Below are 10,066 nucleotides of genomic sequence, written 5' to 3'. Positions count from 1 at the left end.
TTTTGCTTTTTTTTTTTTTAAAGATTTATTTATTATTTATAATGTGTTGGACCTGCATGTGAGCCAGCAGTCCAGAAGAGAGAACCACATCTCATAGATGGCTCTGAGTCACCATGGTTGCTGGGAATTGAACTCAAGACCTTTGGAAGAACAGCCAGCCAGTGCTCTTAGCCTCTGAGCCGTCTCTCCAGGCCTTCCTTTCTTCTCTCTCCTCTCCTTTCCCCTTCCTCCTCCCCTCGTTCTCGCTCTCAGAATTTACCTTGAGAGAAGTCCAAGGGATATGCAATGCCGCAAAATTCTCATGTTAAGTAAAACTTTTGAGACAGGAAATCACTGTAGCCCTGACGTCTTGTGTCAGAGACTTGTACCACTTCTCCCAGGGAGACTTAATTTTGTGGTGGTGGTGGCTAGGAATTGAACCTAGAATCTTGTGATTCCTTAGTAAGCAACCTGCTGTTACCTATAGCCTATATTTTTTTGAGTTCCGTGAGTTTGAGTTTATGTGTTGTGTGCTCCCTGAGAAGTCCACAAGAACATTGGATTCCCTGGAGCTGGAGTTACTGGTGATTTGTGAACTGGAAATTCTGGGAATCAAATTTGGGTCGCCTGGAAGATCTGGAAGAGCCCTTAAACCACCAAGCTATTTTTTTCCCCCCATGAAAATTGGACTTGTGTCATCAACAAGGGCACAGGGACTGAAACCAAGAGAAAACCATACCAAAGTAAGATCTTAGAAAGCTGTGGAGTGAGGAGAACATTTGAGTAAAGGTACGGGCCATGTTTGAACATGGAAGGTTAGGCATGCAAAGGAATACGTGAGTTTACAGAGGTCAGGACCTCTCCACCTAAAATACTTGATTCCAAAAGTGCATTTTATGTTTTTAAAAAAGTGGGAAATTAAAGTGTTATGAAAGTAATATTGCCTGATTTAATATGAACCACTTTGGAGCTGGGGGTATCAATCTGCTACATACTTGCTACAATACATTTTAAAAATTACCTTTTTTCCTTTTCCCTTTATTTGCATTTTAAATTTCTTTAAAAATTACTTGAGTGATTGGGTGTTTTGTCTTCACGTATGTACCACATGTATGCCTGATATCCTCAGAGACCAGAAGAGAGTGTCACATCCATTGCAACTGGAGCTACGCATGGTTGTAAACCGCCCCCTGGGTGCTAGGCGTGAAGCACACATCCTGGACGAGCAGCCAGTGCTGTCACCATCAAGTCATTGCTCTGGCCCTAAATTGTGTGGGGGAGGGGGGGTGAGGCAGTGCAAGTGGAAGTCAATTTTCTCTTTGCAGACATGGGATTCTGGGAATCAAGCTGATTGTCAGTCTTGGCAGCAGACCTTCATCTTTCATACTTCACTGAGCCACTTCACTCTTTCCTCTTACCTGTTATCTGAGACAGGAATGTAGTTCTCACTGGCCTAGAGCTCTTGGTAGACCGTGTTCAACTCAGTGCTGGATTAAAAGTGTGTACCATCATATTCAGCACTTTTAAAGAGTAATCCAGTCATTCAACTCTTACGAGTATAGTACAGTGTTGTCATTTATATATATAAACATTATTGTGCTCATATGATTTAAAATTACCCTAAGGGCCAGGGTGGGTTGAGGCAGTCTATTGAAGCCATATTGGCCTCAACCTTGGTTCTCTGTCATCCTTTCAAGTGCTGGCCTTAGAAATGTGTACTGTAATACACAACTTCATAATTTACTGTTTAACTTTTAGAGAAGTGGCAGTGTATATTATAGAAATTTAGAAAAATCAGTTATTTTTGAGACAAGTTCTCTAACTCAAGCTGACTTGTAGTTTGTGAGGATTCTCTTGCCTCAGCTGTACAAGTGCTAGAATTATAGGTGCATTCTGCAATGCTTAGCAAAAATGATTTCCAGTGGCCAGGAGAGATTTTATCTTTCTATGTCTTCTAGGTAGGTGTGTAAATGTGTGTCCGTGTATTTTTCTACACCATGTTGAGAATTAAGCATGCTAAATGAATGTGCTATCACTAAGCTGTAACAGCACCATATGCATTTATTTTAATTAGTTTCCTTTTGGGTAATTAGTTTATTTCCAAGCTTAAGCTAACCTTGAACTTCTTATGGTCCTCCTTGATTCTGCCTGGAGGACTACAGGTATATACTGTTCTCCCTAGCCCACATGTGGCATTAAAAAAAATTTTGTTTTTGTTTTTGAGACTTCAAGGCCTCCTGGACTATACAGTGAGACCTGTATCTCCAACTCTTGGCTTTTCTTTCTTTTTTGGTTAGGGAACAGTCTTTATGCAATCATGGCCATCCTGGAACTCACTATGTAGACCAGGCTGGCTTTGAATACAGAGAACTGCTTGCCTCTGCCTCTGGAGTGCTGGGGTCAAAAGTGTGTACCATCGTGTGTGGCCTTTTTTTGTTTGGTTGGTCGGTTTTTTTGTTTTTGAGACAGGGTTTCTCTGTGTAGCCTTAGCTGTCCTGGACTTGCTTTGTAGACAAAGCTGGCCTTGAACTCTGAGAACTCTCACTCGTCAGGGCTGGGATTAAAGGTGTATGCCACTATTACCTGGACTTGTTTTGTTACTGTTTTTTTGAGTCAGGTTATTCTATAACCCAGGTTGGCTTGGAACTCACTGCCCAGGCTGGCCTCAAACTTGGGGTGATCTTCATATCTGTACCTTAGTGGCTAGGATTATAGTTGGTTGTAAGCCACCATGCATACATATTCAAAAGTTTTTTTTTTTTTTCCCCTCCCTTGGAAGACTGAGGCAAAAGAATTGTAACTTCAAGGCCTCCTGGACTATACAGTGAGACCTGTGTCTCCAACCCTTGTCTTAAAAAGAAAATACAGGCCAGTTGGTGGTGGCACACACCTTTAATCCGGGCACTAGGGAGGCAGAGGCAGGCGGATCACTGTGAGTTCGAGACCAGCCTCATCTACAAAGTGAGTCCAGGACAGTCAAGGCTGCATAGAGAAACCCTGTCTCGGAAAAGAAAGGAAGAAAATTTTTGTTGTGGAGGGAAATTTGGTTTCTTTACCTTTGCAGTTCTGGGGTTGAATTCAGGGTCCTGTGCATGCTAGGTGGTAGCTTCACACCTAATTTCTTTTACTCAAAAAAATTGACACAAAAAAATCAAAGAAATTGTTGATTTTTTAGAGAACTGTAGCAGTGGGAAATAGATCGTGGAAGGATTAGGGCAACCGACTTGATGAGAGATTACTGAGACTAAGGAAATGACAGTGTAAATGGATCTGAGACAGGTTTATTGGGTGTGTTAGGGCTTCGTGACCGTTACATCAGATGAACATAGGAATAACGAATGATGGCTAGGGTGCCTGTGATGGGCATGCCCTTAGGATTTGCTGAAGGGCTTCAGGGCTACACATTTTGCCTGGCAGTGGTGGTGTGCTCTTTTATTCCCAGCACTGGGGAAGCAGAGGCATCGGGTTATCTCTAAATTGAAGGGCAGTCTGGTCCACATAGGACTACACAGAAAAACCCTATCTCAGAAAACAAAAAAGATGGGCTTAGTGTTTGAGTGCTGTTGGTTCCTTTCTCAGGGAAATGTGTAAGTTGTAGGAATGGTTACAGGGAAATAAAGTTTTGATAAAATAAGGATAAAGTGAAGTCTTATGGTTAGATTTAGATATGCTTGAAGTGCCTTGTTTTGTATTATGTTCTCTTGAGTGGTATTGGTGAAATTGGACATTATTTTGGGAGAGTTTCACTCTCCCTAGATGCCAATACTAAAATGTTCGCTTACCACCTAAATATACAGTTATAAATGTTCTAGAAATTACTTTAGTAAAGGTGTCAGAGTGGTAGTAGATGCTTGTAATCCTAGCATAGCAAGTTTGTGGCCAGCCAAAAAGAAAAAAGAAAAAGTGGGGGTAGAAAATCTATAAAGAATGTTGATAGACTTAAAGCTGCATAAAGATGTAAAACTTTTATGTCAATATAAGTAACACTGGAAGGAAATGTTTGCAGTTATAAGAGGTTAATGCCTTTTTTCTCTTATTTTTGTATTATCATCATCATTATTTGGGTTTTTTGAGACAGGGTTTCTCTGTGTAGCCTTGGCTGTCCTGGACTCACTTTGTAGACTAGGCTGGCTTTGAACTCACAGAGATCTGCTTGTCTCTGTCTCCTGGGTGCTGGGATTAAAAACGCGACACCACGCCTCATGCCCAGCCAAAATTGAGGGCAAATTAGCTGATGCAGTGAGAGAAGAGCAGGGCTGAGATGTAAGGTTGAGGAGAAATAAGCTAACATGTTTAGCACACCTGGAGTCCCCAAACTGAGAAGTTGGGGAAGAATAATGAGTTGGAACCAGTCTGGGTTATAGCAACTGTCTCAACAGTTTATGAGTCAAGTGGATGAAGAAAAGGGCTAGGTGCCGTATATAAACAGGTGCTTATATCATTGGTACGTATGTGAAGGATGCATTTTTCTTTCACTTGGTGTGAAGTGTTTGACTCTCAAAAGGAGGATCAGACTATTCTTTGGCCCTGCAGCTTTACCCTAGAGAGTAGTGACGTGTGTCTGAAAAAGCTAAAATGACAAATGCTTCGTCTTTCCTCTAGAACAGTGGTTCTCAACCTTAATGCTGAGAACCTTTGGTAGTTCCTCATGTGGTGACCCCACTTATTTTTGTTGCTACTTCATAACTAATTACACTACTGTTAATGAATCCTAATGTAAATATGTTTTCTGGCGGTCTTACACAATCCCCGTGAAAGGATCATTCAACCCCCCTCCCCATACACACACACACCCAAGGGGTTGTAACCAAGGGGTTGAGAACTGCTGCTCTGGAAGTAATAAGGGCTGTGGCTCTAGCAGAACAGGGACCTGGCATCGTCAGTAGCCTAGATTTTAAGAAGACGTAAATGGGGTTTGTCTAGTTGAACTACTTTATTTTACTTAGGATTTTCTCTTTGTCTCTATTTCCCTGCCCACACCTGGTTTGGTTCAGGTTATGGGATACTGGGTGCCAGTACTACTATACTTTTTTGACTAGATTTCGTCCAAAGAAGTCTGCGACACCTAGAAATTTAGCAAACCATCTTTGGATACCTCTGGTAGGGGGAGCCTTGGATGTGGAGGATAGGAGCTGCTTCTTGGGGGTCCAAAGACAATGCTTAGACTGGGGAGGATTCTGAGTGACACTAGCCTTTGTCTTTTGCTGCTGATCCTGGGGACCAGCAACATTTGGGAGAAGCTGCTGAGCAACTGCAGTGTGTGTAGAACTCTGAGCTTTATACTGAGACTTCTTAGGAAATGGGTGTATAGGGCCTTCTGATCTGCAGGCCGGGCCAGGGTGGTCTTTCCCTGTGACAGTGGATGATGCTAATTTTGCTGTTCCTCTCCCACATTTCTCTGCTTTGGATTTTCTGGGACTCACTCTCTTTTGGGCTGAAAATGGTACTAAAGTCTTGTCTTGTCTCTTGCTGAAGACCAGAACCCCTGTATTTGAGGACTCTTCCATTCCTGAACAGTTTTCATTAGCCTTCATCTGAACATGCGCTGGGGATGGGGTTTGGACCACTACCTTCCATTTCATCCTCTTGTTTTTCTGAGACTCTTGTTCTGGTCCACCAGAAACTTGTAGCTGAGGTTGGGAAGAGGAGGGGGAGCAATGAGAGGCCTGGACAGGCAAAGGTTCTGTCCTGTGAACTTTTGGGGGATGGCAAGGGTGCAGACTGAGAGGATGAGACTGTTGGAGACAAGATTCTGGAGTTGGTGGTTTAAGGACTCGGGAGCTACAAGATGAGTGATGTGAACCTGGGGGTTTAAATGGGGGGCTCTGCTGTAGTTTGTTCAGCCTGAGCTTCAGTTCTCTACTCCATCGCCAGGCGTGGCTCACAGGGTGGTCACATGCCTCTGAGTCGGCCGCATGCTGCGGGCATGGGGCCTCTACCCTTGTCTCTGAGAGCATCTCTGCCTTCTGTGGGCCAGGCAGCATAGGCTCAGGCTTCAGGGCTTTCGCTAGAGTGGAAGGCCAGGATGTTGCTTGCAGAGGATTTACTGCTGAAGGATTGGGACCCTGGGAGGCCTCTCTTTCTTGTACATTTCTACATAAAAACTCAGTGTTGGAGTGTCGCTCTTGTGATGGAGTAGAGAGAAAGCTGGGGCCTGGTAGTTCAGTGGCCCAGTAATCCTTCCTCTGCTCTACTACCGACTCCATAGGCTTACAGTTGCACTGGTCTCCAGGAGGCTCACTTACGTGTGACTTCAAAACCAAGTTTGGAGGTGGATTGGATTCCTGACCTGGGGACACAGAAACAGAACAGTGTCCGTTGTGCTGCATGTGTGCTCCAGCGATCTCACAGTCAGATGAGACTGCTGAGGGGCCAGCTCCAAGCAGGTGCTGGAAGCAGCTCTGAGCTGGGAGCGCAGAGACCAGGAAGTTACTCTTTATTTGAATGTCCCCACACCAAGCTTTCGATTGAAATGGCTTCTCTAAGGGGCTGCCTCTGAGGGATTGCTGTAGGTGATCTGGGCATGGGTTGAGGGTCATAAATGGATGCTCAGAAGACAAACACTTTCTTGTATTCCTAGTATCCTTCCATATAGCTTCTGATCTAGGGAAATCATCCACAGTATTGATTCTTTGTGGTTCCGTAAAGGGGACTAGAGGTGATACATGGACAGGATGTGGGGAGTCAGACACCCAGGGGTGTTTTCTCTGCTCCTTTGTCTCCAGTAAAGCTTTAGACTCTAACAAGACTGCAGAGTCTGGTAGGGAGGCAAAGGGAAGGCTAGGAGATGAAACTAGGTCTGTACAGACACAGAGGTTTTCTGTACTAGGTCTACCCTTCAGTTGAGGGACACACTGAGGGCTCGTTTCATAGAACCGCATGTTGAAGTCCAAGGTTGGAGTTCCAAAGGCCCAGAGATTGCCTGAATTTTCTCTGCATTGCCATCGAGGCTCATATCCAAACAAGTCCTCTAGGGGACTCTCTTCCTGGTGTTCTGACAGGGTGTCTAAAGGCAGGCTGGGGGCTGACACTGGAGACATAGATACAGATGAGTTCTCTCGGTATCCTGTGTTTCCCCAGAAGTCCCTCAGTGCAAGAAGTCTTCCTTTGGGGTTAACATTTTTCACTTCTGACAGAGAACCTGGTGATTGACAGGAAGCTGACATTAGGGGGTCAAAATCATGAACACTGTCTTTCTGTGCTGTGATTCCCCACTGAGTTTCATAGGGAGTACCTGGAGGTTCAGTCATGGGTGCTGTGAACTGACAAGGGGCTAAGATTGGAAGTTCATAGATCTGAGGGTTCTCTTTTTGTACTGGGGTTTCCCAGAGAGCCTTCAGTCCAGACAGGTCTCCTATAGGCTTGACTCTCTGGCATTTTTTCAGGGAGGTTGGGTGTGGGCTTGCAGTTGGCACTGAACGTTCACAGGCTTCTGGGTGTTCATTTTGTTCCATGGTTGCCCACAGCACCTCAAACCTACTTAGGGCTTCCTGAGGATAAAAAGGATATAACAGGGAGGCAGAGGGTGATTCTGGATTGTGATGATGGAGGCTAGGGTCCCCTGGCATCTCCCTCCAGGCCTCAGATGAGTATAAGAATGTGGAGGGTCTGAATTTTTGGAGTTCAGGCTGTGAGTACAGAGCTTGATTCTCGGAGGCACAAGGAACCTCGTTGTTCTGTGTAAACCGCTGTGTGTGTGCCTCAGTGTCAGATTCAATTTCCTTGGACCCCACAGGCAAAGGCTTAAGGTGGGAGGATACTGGTGGGATAGGGAGGGAAGGTGGAGGTTGAGCTAGTTGAGAACCAAGTGTCATTCCTTCCAGATCTCCCATAGTATGGGCTTCAGGGGTAGGGCAGTAAGCTAAGGAGTGGTAATAGGGAAGTAACAAGTTGTACACAGACAGGAAGTCAACCTTGTTGAATGAGACAGAAGGACACACAGACAATTTTAGTGGAGAGGGGCCATCTGAGCTCAAGAAAATAGTCTCCAAGGACTCACTGTGTAGAGCGGGATGACCCCAGAAGAGCTGGCTTTTTCTTTGCTGCAGGAAGCTCCATAAAGCTGTCGTGTTCCTCACAGGTAGGTTGGTCAGGATCTGGGAGATAGGGTAGGCTCTGGAAGGGCTTGAGGGTTGTGTGCGTGCTTGTGCCCGTGTCTCTGTGGCCTTGGGGAGCCCCTCAGAACTACAGGATGGCTGGGGTGGGGCTGCAGTGAAGCGATTTTCAATGAGAGTGTCTTTGCAAGGAGAATACAGGCTTTGTGAATCCAGAGATTCTTCTTCCTCCTCTTCCCCATCCTCTTCTTCCTCTGATTTTTGCTTCCACAAGCAATCAAGGAAGGCCACCAAGTGGTACAGAAGTTGTAGGCCCTAGGTTATAGAGCATGGTAATGTTAGGTATGATAGCTTCTTAGAGACATGTGATATGTCATACTTTCATTAGTCTCTGTTCTACATGCACCTCACCTGCCCCACAGCTCTGGTCAGTGGCTACTTACCCAGCTCTAAATCCACTGTTAATATCAGAACCCAGTTCTCATCTAGAGGTCAGCATTTCCTCATGCACTCTAGGGCCGCTCATCACTCACCCAGTCACTAATCTATGGGCCCACACCCATGACAGTGACCCTCCATTTGACCTCATGTACCACTTTAGTAGTTCCTTATCCCATTCCATGTCCAAGGCCAGTAGTCACCTACCTTGCCTTGCATCATTTTGTCTCCAGAACACCAGGGCTGGAGCCGTCTCCCAAGCTGCCGCCATCTTCGGATCTGCCAAACTGTGAACAGGAATAATATCACCAGATTCCCTGGACTTTGGAGGCAGATGCTGCTGCCACAGTGTCTGCAGGCTAGAGCATGAGTCAGCAGGCTGTGGAGAAGCACCATAACCCCGTAGCCTAACTAAGCAGGTCTAGCAGCCTTCCACCGTCTTCAGCCTAGTGGCAGTTTCTTGAGGTCATCACTACATCATAGAACACAGAACTCCCAACCCCACATAGATCTGATAGCCATTCCTAGAGCTTAGGACCAAGATGCTGCCTCTATCAGCTCCTTTCATAAACTGGAATCTCAGTGCTCCCCGCTCCCCCCCCCCTCCTCTTTTCGAGACAAGTTCTCTCTGTGTAGCCTTGATTGTCCTGGACTCGCTTTGTAGACCAGGCTGACCTCGAACTCACAGCGATCTGCCTGCCTCTGCCTCCCAAATGCTGGCGTTAAAGGTGTGCGCCACCACATCCAGCCCCAGTGTTCCTCTTTTGTCTTTATTGCCAAAATCAGAACTTTGCATGCCTTAGGGCATGCTTCCCACCCCCAGTTTTTCTAGACAGGGTTTCTCTGTGTAGCCTTGACTGTCTTGGACTCACTTTGTAGACCAGGCTGGCCTCGGAACTCACAGCAGCCCAAGTGCTGGGATTCAAGGGGTGTGCCACCATGCCCATCAGGGCATGAATTTATGCTATCCGAACTCTAGTTTTCACTTTGTGGTGTTTACCATCTTCCAAGCTGCCACCATCTTTGGATCTGACAAACCTTTCTTCTTCGTAGTCCTGACTGTCCTGGAATGCACTCTGTAAACCATGCTGACCTTGAACTCATAGAAATCTGGCTGCCTCTGCCTCCCAAGCGCTGTGATTAAAGGTGTTCCTACTACATCCAGCCTATCACCTCAGCTTTTAGGGCTAAATGAATATATGTACTAAGACAAATATCTGGTATAGAATGTTGTGTGTTTATGTTTCATGTGTTTTACTTTCATTCCTAGCACTGTTGGTTTTTTATGGTACTTTCATAGTACTACTTTTGGGTGTTTCTCATCCCAATCCCTTCATCGTTGCTGTCTCCTTCCACCCTACACTTCTGCCCCATGTGCCCCTCACTTCCACATCACATGCTCTGCCTTTTTCCTCTCTCACAGGCTCTTTTCTGCTTTCCTGATTTCCTCCTACACTCACCCTCACATACACATACAGAAAAGTTAGAAGGTAGGCTCTGCATCCAAGAGAGAAAGTGACATTTGTCATTCTGAGCCCACGTCTTAGGATTTGTATTGCTGTGATGAAATACTGTAGTGGAAAGAAACTGGAGGA

At 45.5% G+C, this 10,066-nt stretch overlaps 1 protein-coding gene across 1 annotated transcript; it reads right to left on the bottom strand.

Moving 5' to 3' along the window:
• Positions 1 to 5,000: 5,000 nt before the first annotated feature.
• C2H9orf131 (chromosome 2 C9orf131 homolog) lies at positions 5,001 to 8,867 on the bottom strand. Its single transcript, XM_051165310.1, has 2 exons — positions 8,679 to 8,867; positions 5,001 to 8,348 (listed from the first exon to the last, which is right to left on the bottom strand). Exons 1-2 carry the CDS (start codon positions 8,865 to 8,867, stop codon positions 5,001 to 5,003), a joined length of 3,537 nt encoding a protein of 1,178 aa, XP_051021267.1.
• Between the last annotated feature and the right edge of the window lie 1,199 nt (positions 8,868 to 10,066).

Source organism: Acomys russatus, chromosome 2 (assembly GCF_903995435.1).
Source record: "Acomys russatus chromosome 2, mAcoRus1.1, whole genome shotgun sequence".
NCBI classification, from domain to species: Eukaryota; Metazoa; Chordata; class Mammalia; order Rodentia; family Muridae; genus Acomys; species Acomys russatus.
This window is presented reverse-complemented; position numbering and strand designations above follow the sequence as displayed.